The sequence below is a fragment of the Camelus dromedarius genome, chromosome 16 (assembly GCF_036321535.1).
Source record: "Camelus dromedarius isolate mCamDro1 chromosome 16, mCamDro1.pat, whole genome shotgun sequence".
Classification (NCBI taxonomy): Eukaryota; Metazoa; Chordata; class Mammalia; order Artiodactyla; family Camelidae; genus Camelus; species Camelus dromedarius.
In genome coordinates this window covers 25,908,386-25,924,661 of record NC_087451.1, presented here as the reverse complement: position 1 = coordinate 25,924,661, position 16,276 = coordinate 25,908,386, and the positions used below count along the sequence as shown (strand labels likewise).

The 16,276-nt window shown below is 57.8% G+C and overlaps 1 protein-coding gene across 1 annotated transcript; it reads left to right on the top strand.

Moving 5' to 3' along the window:
- The first annotated feature begins 215 nt into the window (after positions 1-215).
- On the top strand, positions 216-15,385 carry GID4 (GID complex subunit 4 homolog). Its single transcript, XM_064494870.1, has 6 exons — positions 216-537; positions 5,205-5,264; positions 8,101-8,208; positions 9,720-9,821; positions 10,405-10,535; positions 12,574-15,385. Exons 1-6 carry the CDS (start codon positions 349-351, stop codon positions 12,635-12,637), a joined length of 654 nt encoding a protein of 217 aa, XP_064350940.1. The 5' UTR covers positions 216-348; the 3' UTR covers positions 12,638-15,385.
- Positions 15,386-16,276: the final 891 nt, after the last annotated feature.

The window sequence follows — 16,276 nt, the reverse complement described above, 5'->3', positions numbered from 1 at the left end:
AAGACTACAAGTCCCAGAGGGCCGGGCGCCCGCCACGTGCTGTCTCCGCCGGCCAATGGGCGGAAGCGCCGCGCCAGCCTGCTCCCGCCCCGCGGCGCGCCCGAGCCAATCGGAAGGGGTGTGTGTGCGAGCGCAGGCGGGGAGGGGGCTCGCTCAGGACCCGGAGGCCGCGCTCGCAGGTCCCGGGGTCCCGGTGGCGGCCGGAGCGCCTGGTCCGCAGGCGGCGGGCGGGTGGACCCCTCCCGCCCCACGTGCGCGCCGGCCTCCGCCCCGGCCGCCCTCCTTGGCTCCCACGCGGCGGCGGCGGTTCCTCCCCCTCCCCCAGCCCTGGCTCCCGGGGACCCCGCGATGCCGGTCCGCACCGAGTGTCCCCCGCCGGCCGGTGCCTCGGCTGCGTCCGCAGCCTCGCTCATCCCGCCGCCGCCCATCAACACCCAGCAGCCCGGCGTGGCCACCAGCCTGCTCTACAGCGGCTCCAAGTTCCGCGGCCACCAGAAGAGCAAGGGGAACTCGTACGACGTGGAGGTGGTGCTGCAGGTGAGCGCCGGCTGGGATCTGGGTCGCGGCCGGGGGCCGGGGGCGAGGCGGCCGGGCCTCTCGCGGCGCCCACGGGCCGGGCCGGGCCGCGCCGCGCCGCTCCGCGGACTCCTCGAGCCCGAGGCCGCGGACAGGCCTTGCCGCGGGCCTGCCGCCGGCCTCCCCACGACCTGCCCGCCCCCGGGCCTGCCCTCTCTTGGCGCACCCCAGTCCCTGGGGCCCAAGGCGGCCACCGACCGCTGGTGTCCGGAAGCCCCCGTGACCGGCCTCCTCAGACCTGGATCCTTCCTCCCTGTGGCCTGTCGCCCAGGACCAGTCCTCCCTCCGGCCCTACTGGACCCTGAAGCGCTCTCCCACTGGTTTCTCCTGACTCGGGACCTTCCCAGGCTTGAGACGTGCCTCCTGCCCCCAACCCTCTCCTGGCTCCCAGAAAGCCTCAGGCCCTGGGGCCGCCTCCTACTCCTGGGATTTCCTCCTTGGGAGGGCTTCATCAGCCCCCTCCCTCCGTGAGCCTCTGAGCCTGAGAGCCCCTGCCCACCACTGACTCCTGCGCCACAGGCCGGGCACCCACGTCCTGGATGGGCTCCTCACTGTCTGTTAGGAGCTGGCCTTCCAGCCCCTGTACCCCAGTCTCTTCCTGGCCCAGGCACGGCTTGGGTCTCACCCCCTGGCCTACCCCATCCTCTTCACACTCCAGCTGCTCAGTCCCTGTCTTCTCAGTCCAATTACCTAGACCTCCTGTCCCATATCTGCGTTTGCCTCCTTTCTGGCTCCAGGGGACCTTCTTCCCGTGTTCTTAACTTTTACTTACACGGCCAGGGCTTCCTTCCAGTATCCTGTCCCCAGAAATCTAACTCACCCAGTTGTATTTCTCATACAGTATTTCCTTCCCATGTCCACCCGCCTCCCCCCAATTTGAGCTGGATTTCCAAGAACCTGCTGCCAGCCCCTGATGGCTCGGAACTGCAGCTTCACCTGTCCTGGCCCTTTCCTGCACCACACGACCCTCAAGCAGATGGTGGCACACTTGACATCTTTTCCCAGCCAAAGGAGATGTGCAGTGGTGAATGCTCCCTTTTCTCTCCCTTCCTAGAGAACTGCTCCTCCTCTGTGCTCCCCTGGCCTGCCTCAGGACCCCCTCCATTTTTCCCTTGGTTCTTAGCCTGATACCCCACTTCCTAGATGGTTCCCCAAAGTCCCTCCAAACATCTGTCTCCTTAAAAGGCCTTCCAGAAGCTTTGCAGTCCAATGTGCTGCCTTCTGCTCCCACGTGTGAGGACAGAAAGAGAACGTGTCTTTTCCTTAGGTTGGCCCTTTGTCCTTTAATGATCTTAAATCTTCAAGGTTTGCTCGTTGTTGAGCATTCATTAGACTTTTTTTCTTACTGGTTTTTGGAAATAAATAATTTTCCCTTATTTTGATTTGGAAAATTGTATTTCCACGTTAATTGTATCTTTGGTCTATAAACTTAAATTTCTATCATGAGCCTTGTTAGTGACTGTAACTGGAAAACCGCTGTGGCTGAGTTCTTTCAGTCTTCATAGTTACACGCCTGATGTGGCGAGCCCCCTTTTGCTTCAAATGTGAGAATTTAGTAGGAAGGTACAGGCTTTTTTTTTTTTTCCCCAACCAATCATAACATTCTAGAAGTGAGATCCCCAGTGTGGGTCATGTTGGGAATGATCCTGAATTTGTGCCCATCGTTGAATTGGATGGTTTCTGACAGGGTTGGGGACAAACGGCAGGGTAGCCAGGTGTCACAGAGGGGGAGGTCACTCTCTGTCGTTCGCGTGTTGTTTCTGAATTCCTGTCAGGTGCCAGTGTCCTCGTGAGCTCCTGGCTGTGGGGGTTGGGTTGGTGCATGACTGGTTTGTCCCAGGGCGGCCCAGAGCGGAGACCTGGCTGATGGCACGAGGCCACTTTGAATGGGTGTCTCGTGGCGGGGCGGGGCCACGCCCAGGAGTGCTGCCCTGTGTCTGGGCTGGTGAGCACCTTGGCCATCGTGGAGGCGGTCGGAAGCATGTGAACTTCCCCATCATCTGGTTTTTCAGCCAGGACTGGTTCCTTGGACTCAGTCTTCCTAGAACACGTCTGCCTTTTGTGACTCCACCTCTTTCTTGCTTTCCCTCTGTTTTCCACAACGGCTTGGTTGAGATCTGATTCGTGCATAGCATACAGCCCACCCATTCAACGTACACAATTCAGTAGTTTTTAGTACAGACACACAGTTGTGTAACCATCACTGTGATCTAATTTTAGAACATCTTCATCATCCCCCAGAGAAACTCCATATCCCTTAGCTGCCACACCCTCCAGCCCGAGGCAGCCACTCACTTTTACCCCAAGACTTGCCTCTTCCGGACTTTGCCTGCCGATGGAACCCTGCAGCAGTGTGACCTTGTGTCCAGTGCCCATCGGGCCCAGTGTTCCCAGGTTCCGCCACATGGTGGCAGGCGCCAGCGCGTCATCCCTTGTTACTGTTGCCTAATAGCGCGGGGGGGGGGGGCAGCTTGTTGTTTATCCGTTGATTGGGACGGGTATTTGGTTGTTTCCACTTTTGGGTGACTGTGAATCACGCGGCTGTGAACATTCACTACGAGTGTTGGTGGACACATACGTCGTTTCTCTTGGGTATCTCCCTCCGAGTGGAACCCTGGGTCACGTGGTAATTCAGGGCTCACTGTTCTGAGGAACCGCCAGACAGATTTCCAGTGTCTGCACCGTCAGGCTTTCCCGCTGGCAGTGTGTGAGGGTGCTGGTTTCTCCGCGTCCTCGGCCCTCTTTTTGGTGGTAGCTGTCTTGCTGGCGTGAGGTGGTAGCTCACGGTGGTTTGGGCCTGAGCTTCCCTGATGGCCCGTGGCGCTGGGCATCTCTTCCCGTGCTTCCGGAGCACTTTCTTTTTCTGGCAATTCCACTTTAAAGCGTTCTTCAGACCTTGACGAGCGGCTGCCCGGGTCTTTTTCTTGCTACTGTGAGTCCTCTACCATCCAAGAAGCCAAGACGGAAACGAAGGTCCAGTTGCTGTGAAAGGCATGCTCCAAAGAGCAGCTGCTGGACACAGCTGAGCTGTAAGACCCGCTTGCTCAGTGCTTGCCTCGCCCCCCTTCTCACGGAGGGGCTGGTGCGGCGTCCATTGAAAACCCTGTGCCCCGCGGTGTGTCTGAGTCCCCAGCCGTCGTCACGATCAGCTTGGGCGGAGCTGGGCGACACGTGGTAGGGTGGAGGCCAGGCCGGGATTCTGACTCTTGAGCTGTGATAATCTGGCAAACGTTGGCCAATTTACGGTTTGATTTTTAATCTTATTAGCAAGTATCCCTGCCACCTGATCCCCTTTCCACAGCTGTGAAACCCCAAACCATATTGAGTCCAGCGAGACCTGCACACGTGGGACTGAAGGCCTCAGGGTAGAGCTCTGTGTTCTTCACACACGTTCTTTGCTGAGCCCTGTAATGCAGACGGTCTGAGGCCAGCGTCGGGAGGTGAGGACGTTGCGGGGTCTGGGCGGAGACCTCTGTCCCCACACTGGATGGTGGGGCCACTTCGCTGAAGCCCGCTGGCTTTGGTGCTGACCTCAGCTGGCTGGCTGGCTTCACCACAGTTTAAAGGTTCGCCTGAGTATGTGATTTATGGTGTGCTGGAGAAGTTGAGTCCCCAGATCTGAGAAATGCCAGAGACTTTCCTGGCTTCTTAAACGCGGCCTCGCTCAGCACTGAGCCTCAGTGGCTGCAGGGCCGGCACGCTGCCTCCTGCCTCGTCCCGGGGCTGCTCCATGAGGGGCCCGGTCGTCGGGACGTCTGAAGTCTGCCCGCTTGGGATGAGTCAGTGCAGGCTGGGGAAATGCACTGGTGAGGGCGCATTCAGCTGCCGGTAACCGTACCCGTCCCACGACAGCGTGAAGGCCGGGGGGCCCATTGCTTCCAACGGCCTGTTCCTTGCATCTTCCCGGGCTGTCTTCTGGGCATTCTCGGGCTGTTCCAGTGCCTTATCGCTGGAGGCCCAGGACTGGGCAGTGCGGGGAGCAGAAGGAGGGGACCCGGAAGGTTCGCGCACACATCTGATTGGCCTGAACCTGTGACTTGCAAGGGCTCGGGGTGCGCGCTTGCCTGGGTCCTTCCGGGCTGCCGGTCTTTCGGGGCGGAACTGGGCCCTGCCGGCTGGAGGAGGAGGAGGAGGTTGGGGGATGGGTGGGTGTGGGGCAGTGTCTCAGCAGCCAGCAATTGGTGGCCCCTAAGCGTCACAGCCCACGTGCCTTCCACCCCCTTTATTTGATTCGAGGCTCCTGATTCTTCTGGTCAGGGGCACACACTCCCGTCTACAAGATGGGCTCCTAACTGGTATGCATACCACTGAAGTCTTCGTAAGAGGCCCTTTCTGATGTCCTGGTTCACAAAGAAATGCTGCAGGCTGGTCCGGGCGTAGGCTGGGTGGACTTGCTCAGCCCCTGGGGCCATGAGGAGGCCATGCAGAGACCAGGTGGGGGCCCCTGTGCTGAAGGGCACGCAGGGTGTCCCCCTGAGGGAGCTGGAGGATCCTGGGGTCAGCGTGCTCGTCCTAGCAGGCTCGAGGGGCGGGAATGGCCGACCTCCTGGCTCCCGCACCTGCTGGACACACCCAGTGCGTGCCTAGCGCCTCCTGTTTGTGACGGGCTGTGTATCATCTCCCTGCAGCACGTGGACACGGGGAACTCGTACCTGTGTGGCTACCTGAAGATCAAGGGCCTCACCGAGGTAAGCGTGCACCTGGCAGGCGGCCTGGCGGCCGGCCCACTCGCCCTGCCCCTCCCGGCCCCGTGACCTGTGGGTTCTCTCTGGTCAGTTTCCTCGTCCGTAAGTGGGAATTCCAAGTGCCTGCTCCGTCCCCAGGGGCACAGCATCCGTGAGCGGTCACTGTGCTGGATGCTCGCCAAGGCACTGAGCGTCCTCAGTCTGGAGCCCTCGTTTCCGTCTCCCCTGTTCCACTGGCTCCCTCCTTCTCCACTAGGAGTTTGACAATTTCCCATGAAGTTTGTGGTTGAGACAAAAAGCTGTCTCTTCCCACCTCAAGAAACAGCCAGCCAGGCAGGGGTAGAAAATGACAGCGAAATGCAGGGCTTTCACCGTCGCAGGACCGTGAGAACAGCAGGCTAAGCTGCGCGCGGCCGACGAGGTACTGCCTGAGCGGAGCGCGCACACAGCCAATGGCACGAGGAAACCAGCACGGTTTGTAACGTGGAATGTTGGCGCTGATTCCAAAACTGGTCATTCTGGTCTTAGGAAGCCTCACGGAAATGGCTAAGTAGCATGAAAAGTCCGCCAACCACGGACAGAGATGCTGTGACCCTTCCATCGGGAGCTTGTGGCCCTGGTGAAGGCGGTGTGGACACCCGGCTCCCGGGGGAGGCGGTGCTGGCACAGCCCCTCCCGCCCGCACGCCGAGCGGGGTCCGCTGTGGCACTGCGGCCGCTCCAGGCTGGCAAGCGGCGGCCGTCTCCTGCGCCTTTGTCCTGCCCAAGCCGCAAGAGTCTTTGAGTTCATCTTTTTTAGAACTTTTTTTAGCACCTTTACTGAGATGCAGTTCACATCCCTGACAGCTCACCCATTTAAACATACAATTCATGGGCTTTTGGCTCAGGCACAGCGTTGTATGGCCCCCTGATAATTTTCTAAATAGTAACTCTAACATGGGGTCACTTGATAACCTGTGAAATGCAGAGAAGGGTGGTGAGTCTTTGAGTGGCTTTACACCTGTTGTAAAACACAGGTGACCACTTGCGTTTGCTCCTCCGTTTACAGTTGTTAAAATAGCAGACGTGAGTGGCCGGGGTCTTGGTCCTTAGTTGCGATACAGAAGTGTGGAAAACGAACTGTTCAGGTGCCTCCTACCTGCCTCATGTCCACCAACAAGCATGGTGTTTGAAGTTGGTGTGCCCTCTGGACATTAAATCCCAGAATTGTGCGGGAGTGGGTGTCAAATAGCATCCTCTTTGTGATCCCAGGCCGGCCACTAGGAGGAACAGGGACATGCATGCGGAGGCCCCACCCTGGGGGTCATGGCCAGGCCCCCCGTCACCCCTAAACAGGTTGGGGGGCTCCTGAGGTTGTGCTCGGTTTGCTTGGAATGGGGGAGACAGGTCACAGGTGGTCACAGGTGTTCATTCTGACCGACTCCTGGCACTGCCAGCCCCTGCTCTGCTAGGTGGGGGTGCCGTGTTCCGCTGGTCTCTCTGCCTTGCTGGCCAGTTGAACATTAATCCTCCCGGAAGGCAGGTCTTCATGGAAAGCCAGACCTGCCTCCAGCCAGTTTTTGTGACAACTTGATCACTATTCTTGTCTCTCATGGAAGTCTTGAAAAAATATGAAGGTTCAAAACTCAGGAAAGCAACACGCTGTATGTGGCTTTTAATTTAACATCTCAGGTCAGGTGCTGACTTACAGAGAACTTTTCCCCATAGCAGTCCTTCCTAAAACAGATCAGTATGATTTAGTTTATACCTTTAAAATCTGGTTTCCACCCAGGAACTTTTCTCCTCTTTAATTCTGTGTATGTAAGTATCTGTTCCTGGATCCCTGCGACAGAGGGGTGAGGAGGTGGCGGTCCTGGGGGGATGGTAAGTCTGTACTGTTCCAGAGCCCACTGCCATGAGGACAGACTGCCCGGTGGGGCCAGAAAGCACCTCTGCTGTCGTGGCAGTAGTGGCCGTGCTCCCCCGGGAGGACCCCACGCTCCCTGGCGGGCCAAGCCGGGAGAAATGGCAAAGCCATCGGAACAGATTTGTTTAACCGGGAGGGGCATACGTAGAGGGTGAAGAGGAAAGCGGACCTCTGTGGTCCTGGGGCAGCACCCGGGCTGGTAGGCTGCACAGGGGCCACGTGGTTGGTTTTTCCAAATGCAGAGAAACTGTAAACCTTGCACAGTGTTGACTTTTCCTTCCGTTCATTGTTTTCACATCTGTGGTGCCGCCTCATTAGCAGATGAACAGGTGGCCTGATGGACAGGAGGGTCCCGTACACCTGGTCAAGGGGGTGGCTCCTTTATTTCCCAGTGGTTGTGGCTTCCCAGGGCAGACAGTTTCAGAATGTTTCCCCAACTGTGAGTGGTCTCGGCTCCTGTGATAGAATTAAACGTTTGCCTAGTATATCAAGGTATTCTGCCACCACCACCCCCAAAACCCAAAGGCTGGTGCACAGGGGACAGGGACAGAGCCAGCTGGAGGCGTGGTGGCTGGGCCATGGTGCAAGGGAGGCGGGGCTGTGATCTGGGAGCCTCTCTGGGTGTCCTCCTTGGAAAATAAAACCTACAGTTACTGTCTGCTTCGTACGTGAGGATATTCAGAAATGACTTGTCCGTCAATACAGAACAGGTGTGTCAGGGGATGTTCTCTGCTTCTGGCCGAGTCCTTGGAGCCCAGGAGACCCCCCCACCCGCATCCATGGCTACTGGACCCAGCTCTGGTCTGGCTGGTCGCTCAGCAGTGTGATCATTTTTTCACAGTTTTGGGAAGAAGTTAAAGCCAGGGAGGTTTTTCCTTTGTGAATGGTGGAAACTGTTTGACACCTTGTGTTGATATTTGGGTTTTTACCGTAGGAATATCCAACCCTCACGACCTTCTTTGAAGGAGAAATAATCAGCAAAAAACACCCTTTCTTAACTCGAAAGTGGGACGCGGACGAGGATGTGGACCGGAAGCACTGGGTGAGTGACTCTGCTCTGGGCCCTCGGGTCCGGTCCCCTGTCCCTCCCGCCCACCTGTCCCTCTCTCACTTCTCTGCTCTGCTCATGGGAGCCCGCACCGCCCGGGGCGGCCTCTCACAGTAGGGTTGGCCAGGATGGAGATACAGTTCCTGCCCTGACTCTGACAGCACAGCTTAAGTGCAGCCAGGATGCCCCTGAAACCCCCAGCTGTCGAGTGGGGCCATGTGCTCACCCAGTGGTGGGCACGTCGAGGCAGCTGGGGCCCCTCTGCTCAGGGTCATGCAAGTCTTGTGTCTAAGAATCCACTTCTCAGCCTGTCCTTACAGCCCTTGGGCTTAGTTGCTGTGGTGATGGTGAGTTTTGGTTTCACACTGAGGATGTTCAGTGTGCTCGCCCCGAACCCAGCAGCCTGACGCGTCAGTAGTGAAGGTCCTAGAACAAATCACGCTCCCTGCCCTCACAGCCAGCCGTTTGTGCTCTCTTGAGACCAGGCTGACCCGCGTCTGACTGGACCTCCCTGCAGATCAGCTGCTTTCTTACTAAAGTTCTCCCTTGAGTTAGGAAAGGAACATCTATCAAATGATCGAATTTAAACTTGAGCTTTTAAGAATGTGTTTGGAAAGCTACGTGCTTTGACCATTGTAGGAAACAGACCCTGAAAGGTAGACAGTCATCTGTGGCTTGGTAACTGGACAGAGCGAACAGGATCCAGTGTCCAGAGGAGTGGGGAGCCGGGGGAGCCCCAGGGCCTTCCTCTCCTGCACAGCCTGTCTGCCAGCCAGCCTGGTCCTGCAAAGCAGGGTCTGTGCGGCCAGTGAAAACCCGTTTGAGGCGGAATTGGCGGCAGAGGAAGTACCTGGAATGCAGCCCTTAATTTTCCACCGACTCTCACTGGAAACAGCCGGACTCCGGCCTTCTTAGGCTGGACTGAACTCTTTTGAGTGAGAGAGAGACTGAGGCGGCCCCCCTGGGCCCGGCCGCTGGGCCGAGGCGCTTTCCTCCCACCGTTCCGCAGCCTGGAGCTTCCTGCTGCGCGCCCATGCTGAGTTTTAAATGTTTGAAAAAATTAAAGCAGGAGGGAAAAAAAGTCACCTGTAATGACAAACACCTGAAACCGCAACAGGCGTTAACCTTTTCCTAAACGTCTTCGGATACAAGTCCTTTTTTAAAAACAAACACATGCCCGTACGGTGCAGCTCCCTAGCAGCCTTTTCTGGTCGCTGCTCCGCTCGTGGCCACGCGCCTCGGTGCCGTGTCCGGGCCCGCTTTGCCGCTCCCCTGTGGCACCGCAGGCCGGTTCTTATGGCCCCAGTGCGCCTTCAGCACTGCCCACTTGGACACCCCCTCACCGGCCGCCCCGCTTTGTCTGCCCAGGGACGGTGCCCGAGCAGAGGCCCCCACCGCAGCCACTCCCGTCCTGCGGCCTTTCCCCGGGCGTCCCCTGGGCAGGCATGGGGCCCGGAGCTGGACACCCCTGTCCATGGTCCTCATTCTCTGTTTTCTGTTTTCAGGGCAAGTTTCTGGCCTTTTATCAGTATGCAAAGTCATTTAATTCAGATGACTTTGACTATGAGGCGCTGAAGAACGGGGATTACGTCTTCATGAGGTGGAAGGTAGGCCCCGGCGGGCTCCCTGGGAGCTCTGCCAACCAAACCCGCTAAAAGAAGAGCCCCGTGAGCTTCTACTTTAAAGTTAATGGTAAAAACTGCAGTTTCAGAGGTTGGGGAGGGGAAGGAGAGTTGTTTGGTCTCAGGAATCTCTCAGGGTGACGCCCCTGTGGGCCTCCTGGGGTCCCTGACCTCGCCCCCCGGGAGGGCTGGCTCCACCACAGGTGAGTTCTGATCAAGGTAGCACCGTTCTGACTGCTGCTGGGGTCTCCCCTGCCCTCTACTGGCCTCACCCCTGGCCAGCAGAAGTGACCCTCGGCTCTTGGGGTGACTGGGAACCCGGTGATGGTTCCTGGGGTCGGGCAGAAGGTGCTGCTCCGGCCATCCTTCCCTGGGCTCTGGGAGAGGGAAGCGAGGCCTCGGCGCCTCCTACTGGCTGCTGACCGGCCTGGCGGGCTCAGGAGCGGCGCCAGAGCATGAGCACAGGCAGGGCTGAAGCGCAGGGGTCACGCCCCCAGCAGGTCCAGGCAGACCCCGCGATGTGGGGCCTTGGAGCAGCCTGCAGCTCCTGACCCCCGTCTGCCTGCAGGAGCAGTTCCTGGTTCCCGATCACACGATCAAAGACATCAGCGGTGCCTCCTTCGCCGGCTTCTACTACATCTGCTTCCAGAAGTCGGCGGCCTCCATCGAGGGCTACTATTACCACAGGAGCTCCGAGTGGTAAGAGCCCGCCCCGGCCCCTGCTTCTGGAGGAGGCCTCTTGGTGGCTTGCATGAGGGTCACTCCTGTCCACACAGCAGAGCAGGCGAGATGACAAAATGAAGTCCTGGGTAAAGGAACTCATCGCAAAACACTTTCCAGCAGCAAATATTTTCTGCTACGTTCATCTCAATCTCACTGGTTCTGTATTTATTCTTCCCAAATTTTAAGATCCCTCAGGGGACAGTGGGAACTTTGCCGTCAGCAGCCTTTTTAATCTTGTGGCCACCTGACTGCGGCCAGGTGACCGAGGGTCCGGAGTCCCTGGTCCTCTGTGTGCTGCCTGTGGGCTGGCGTTGGCCCTCTGGGGACTCTCCTGGCCCCTCGCTGCTGTGTGAGCCCGAGTCATACCTGCAGGGGGTCCTACCGTCAACGCCTGACTTCCTCTCAGAGCGTAGGGACACTTTCTCACAGTGTCTTCACCCATGGTGGCTTGTGAGGGCCGCCGCCGGGGCTGACTCAGTTTTCCTGGTCAGTGGGAGCAAAGGGCAGCCCCAGCTTCTCTGAGACCCGCGCTTACTAAGGTTTCAATAACGGCTTGGTTTACGAATGAGGTTTTTGAAACTTTTCATGTCGTTTTTCAAACAACAGCTTTACTGAGATGTTCACGTACCAAAGGATTCACTTGTGTTTAGTGTGCGGTTCAGTGGGCTTTTGTGTTAGCAAAGTTGTGCAGCCGTCACCACTGGTTTAGAACATTTTGTCCCCACAGGAGGACACCCCGTTCCCCTTAGCCGTCCCCCAGCTCCTCATCCCTCCCAGTCCGGGCGACCACTGGCCCTCCCCGTGTGTAGACGTGTCCGTCCCGGGCGTTCACGTGGGTGGAACCGTGCCCGGCGTGACTCGTGGTTCCGGGCCTGCGTCTCCCAGGGAGCGTCGTGCTTTGCAGGCCCCGTGTTGTGGCGGCTGTGAGTACTTTGTGTTTTGGTTGGTTGGTTGGTTTTTTTAATTTTTAGTTTTTGTGTGTATGTGTGTGCATATTTTTATTGCAGTGTAGTCAGTTTACAACGTTGTGGCAGTTTATGGTGCTTTGTCCTCATTGCTGAGATGTCTCCTGCCAGGTCGGGTGAAGCCGCTTTGCCATCACCATCGTCGTTGGTGGCCGGCACGCAGGGGGCTCCCGCCTCGCGGCCGCCGTGAACAACACTGCTGCCAACATGGGGGTGTTTAAGTGCCTTCTTCCGACTCCTGGGGGGAAATCGCTGGGTCACGGGGCAGTTCCGTATTTGGCTTTGTCAGGAGCCCTTCTCCACAGCAGCTGCACCTTTGTACATTCCCACCAATGATGCCCGAGGGTCGTGGTTTCTCCCGTTTGTCCACGTCTGCCTGGCACTTCCCACGTCGTTGCGGTTGTAGCCATCCCTGTGGATGTGAAGGGCCGTCTTCTGGTGGCTCATGCATCATCCTTTCCTGATGATGATGATTTTGGGCGAGAGAGAAACTGCTTTTCCCTGTGTACCAGCAGGGGAGAGCTGACGCCCACACTGTCAACCCTGAGTGTCCCCACGTGGGGAGCATCCTGGCCTCCGTCTCTCCATTGTTGCTAGACCCCCCTGGGCACCGGTCCCCTCAGAGCCCTGTGACGGTCCCAAAGTCTAGTCGCTGTGTCTGGGGAGGCGGGGAAGGCGTGTGGAGCCCCCTGAGGTCGAGGGTCTGCTGTGACGTTACCTTTCCCAGGCTGTCTCTGGGCCCCGGGAGAACTGGGAGCTGCCTGTGTCACCCAGAAGCCCCGAGAACAGCAGGGCAGAGGGCGGGCGGCCGGAGCCAGCAGCCCCTCGTCTTCTCAGGCAGACTCACAGCTTCGGGATGGGAGCAAGGCCTTCCTTCCAGCAGCGCGTTCTGGGTGCAGGTCAGGAGGATGAGCCAAAGGCGCAGCACAGAGCCAGGCTCGGCCTGCCACCCTAGTCCAGGCTGGGGTCTGCCGGCGCTGCAGCTCACCGAGGTGCTCGCACCCTTGGTTGGTTTTCAGACGTTCAGGCCTCTGCCTTTCCTCCCGCAGGTACCAGTCGCTTAACCTAACTCACGTCCCTGAACACAGCGCACCCATCTACGAGTTCCGGTGACAGCGGTTCGGAGCAACAGCCGAGCAAACCGCACTTGGCGAAAAAGAGCTTTGCCAGGAAAGTCGTGCAGCTGCCGGAACCAGGAGTGTGTGTTCCTGTTTCTTCGCGAGCAGACTCGCATCAGAGCATGAATGTTCACCCACGGCGTCCAGGAGCGCGGCGGGTGGCACAGGGGCCACCTCCGAGCCTCCTCCCTCTCGCTGGCAGCTTGGTCTTAAGCTGTGTTTAAGCTACCTTCAACGCACTTTTCCTTCCTGCACAGCTAACTTCTGTATCACTGAAATGCCCCTTCCTTCTTCCACCCTGGCCTCCAGCCGACCGGCAGGTCGGCCCCCGGCGCCCTTGGCCTTGGCGCTCAGGGGTCCCCACCCAGGCCCCTGCCCCACTTGCTTAGCCGGTAGCTGAAGAGAAGGCAGCCCCAGCCCTGTGCCCCCGAGTGCTGCTCAGGGAGCAGGCTGGTCGCCTGGCAGGCTTGGGCGCTGCCAGCGCTATGACATCCGGGCCGAGCTGGCGGCTGGCAGGTGTCCTGGGCCTGCCGTCAGGGCCACAGAGCCTGAGGCTTCCAGGTCCCCAGTCCTGCCTACTCAGCACGTTTGCTCCAAACTTTTGAACTTGAGGGCAATATTAAACTTTAAAAAAAAGTTTTTTATTACAGAATAATTTTTATGGTCCCTTTAACAGGGATCCTACGGCAGATGCACAACTATTCAGAATTACATTTTATCGTTTTCACATTGAAAACAGCAAATGTCGACTTAGCAGTTTTATACCTGTATCTGTATGTAAATGCGTGTTGAATCAACCAGCAGTTGGGAGCTGCCCATTGTGGTGCAGCGGCTGTGCGGCAGGCGTGGGCCGTGTGCTCCACCTGGGAGCCAGAGGCCGGTTTAGCTTTTGCACAACTCCTCTTGCTACTCAAGACAGCAGTGCTTTGTGGTGACCTTCTCCAGCGGGCACAGGGGCCGCCGCTCTCATAAGACAGCAGGTCTGAGGTGTCAGGACGTGGGGGCTGGAGCACGGACACACTCGGGCAGCTCGAGGCTCACGTGCCAAAGTGTGTGTGTGTGTGTGTGTGTGTGCACGCGTGTGCGCCTGTGCACGTGTGGCTGCTGTGTTTTGTTTAAATGTTTAAAAAGTTCAAGAGGGTGGCATCCGCTGTAGCCTGCAGCTGCGGGCAGGGCTCGGGGGACTGGCGTTTGCCGGTGGTTTACGCGAGACTTAACAACCCGAGAGGGAGAGCTCTAACAGCCAGGGAGGTCGCGAGGTCGCGTGTCTGCGGGCGGAGAGAGCGCGCGGAGCCCTGTGGTCCCCGGGGTGGCCAGAGTGACTGCATCGCCATCCGTGCTGTATGTGCCTGAGGTTAAGCGCCAGGAGAGGCCTTAAAGGAGGGCACAGGGGAGAGTGGTGGTGGGCGTCCCCTCCCTGTGGCCCTGGGCTCCCTGCAGAGGTGCAGCCAGCCCACTTGGTAAGCCCAAAAAAGGTGGAAAGGTGATTCATGTCCATCTCCAGGGATGAGTGAGAAACGTTTTCCTGATTGTGAAACTCCCAAAGGCAGCAGGCTGGCTGGCTCCAGTCAAACCCAGTGGGTTGCCAGGCAGTGGGGAGACGCCCTGCGGCAGCGTCAGTCCCGGGACAGGGGACCGGCTTCCTTCCACCCCAGCTCGCGCCCAGGCCCTGATACCGCCTGCATCTGTGCCACGCGGGACACTGAGGGCGAGGTCACCCCACAGCTGCCAGGGTCATGTGTGTTACCCCAAGGGGACGGTCAGTGGGCAGAGAAGGGGTTGGCAGTTGGCTCGGGCCCACCACACGGGTGGGCCAGGCTCTGTCGGGGGCCTGCTTGCGTCCTTGCTGACCCGGCCTTGGGGTGCAGTGGGCTGTGGGGGACGGAGAAGTGGCCCCTTCAGTAGCTCTTGGTCGCACCTGTGATGAAGGCTGGTTCTCACAGAAATCTGTCTGTCGGGATGGGAGGAACCCCCAGACAAGCTGCCCGACTTCTCTTTTTCTCAGTTCTCGAAGGAGCTTGGGCAGTCATCCCCCCGTGGTTATTCTTTCCTGAACTTCTCGGTCGTTCACACGCCTCTGGCACCGTGTGCAGTGTTTCTGGCTGGTGCTCATATTCGTCAGTAAGAAGTTAGTGCAGATCGCAGATTTTCTACCGTCTTCCTCCACCCTGTCCCAAGGACCGGGCTCTGACTCCTCTGCTCAGAAAGCTTCCACTCCGCAGCCCCAGCCTCGCCTCCCCTGTGTGGAGCCACCGCTTCCCACCCACCCACCTCTCAGACTTGACAGCATCTCGGCTGCGGCCCCAGCGTCACTGAGCGACGCCTCACCCGGGATGGAAGGTCTGTAGGTTCTGCCGGCTCGTCGGCTTCACAGCCTCCAGGGGAGCAAAGGGGTCTTTCAGTGTCTTTTGCTTCAGAAACAGGGAATTTATATTCTAAGGCCTTGAATTGATTTTGTTTTCCTCATAAAATAGTCTGATAAGCTAATTTTTAAAAAGAAATGCCATTGAGTACGTGCATTGTGGTTTAAAATTACTAATGGGCTCCAAGAGAAAAATAATACTTGATTTTCAACCTTACATGTTTTTAAAAATTAGATTTGAATGGGCGAAAAGTGTGACTATTTTGTTTCTTTAGGGAGGACTTGTGGGAAGGGTTTGCAGGTTTGGATGGGAGAGGTATTTTGCAGAGCTATCCATGTCCAAATAATTTTTTAAAAATAATAAAGGTATTTAAGCAGCAAGTCTGTCCTATTTGTAAATCCAAACAGTTCTGTGACAAGGACCCAGCCCGCTTTCTGGCCCCGTGTTTGGAGGCCCCATGGGCCGCACTGAGCCGGCCAGGCCCCTCTGGGAACCGGTGTGTCCTCACCCTGTTGTCATCTGCTTTGCGCTTGTTTGAGCTCTGTTTGATTAATTTCTGTGTTTCTTCAGAAATATAGAAGCATTTCTTTTTGCATGTGTGCAGGACTGATACCATCACACGACACACACATAATGTGCAGGTGGGGCTGTCTGCTCACCGTTTGCTCCACTGTTTGGCGCTGGCCCAGGCGTTGCCGATGGGCTGGTCCTGGGGGTGCCGGGGAACGCCCGAGTCCCTGAGTGGCTGCGCCAGCACTGAGCATCGTCCTGAAGCCAGGTGTCAGCGGCCGGGGCACTCTAAGAGGCCGCGGGCCCTCGTCCAGCCCACTGGGCTTGATTTTCATTTCGACAAACCATCCTGACTAGCGGCGGGACGCCTGGGCCTTACTTGTAGCAGTAGGTTTAGGGACCATCTCCCAGGCAGTGCCACAGCACGGCTGGACACACTGTTTGAATTTTTGAGGAAATGTTTATAGTGTTGAAAAGATTTAAATTTTAAGCAGGTTGAAACGGTAAGAGAGTTTCTACCCCTTTCAGGGCAAAGCCCCAGGGGGCATGAAGCATCCTCCAGGCTCTCCTTGGCTGAACGATTAGAATCACGAGCCCTCTTCTCCTGAGATGTGGTGTCAGGAGAGGGGAGACGCTCCCAGCACTGGACTGTGGGCTGCAGCCCCTTCACTGGCAGGTCTGCAGGGAGAAGCCTGGGTTCTCAGTCCCAGCTCTGCCCTCCATCCTAACATGACCTCTTGTGCGTCATGCGGACTCTGAGT

What these genes read in the sequence shown, in the direction of transcription:
- GID4 (XM_064494870.1), top strand. Translation starts at nt 349, where the DNA reads ATGCCGGTCCGCACCGAGTGTCCCCCGCCGGCCGGTGCCTCGGCTGCG. An exon ending in ATGTGGACCGGAAGCACTGG is followed by an intron (nt 8,209 to 9,719) that starts GTGAGTGACTCT and finishes TTCTGTTTTCAG; the next exon opens with GGCAAGTTTCTGGCCTTTTA. An exon ending in ACGTCTTCATGAGGTGGAAG is followed by an intron (nt 9,822 to 10,404) that starts GTAGGCCCCGGC and finishes GTCTGCCTGCAG; the next exon opens with GAGCAGTTCCTGGTTCCCGA.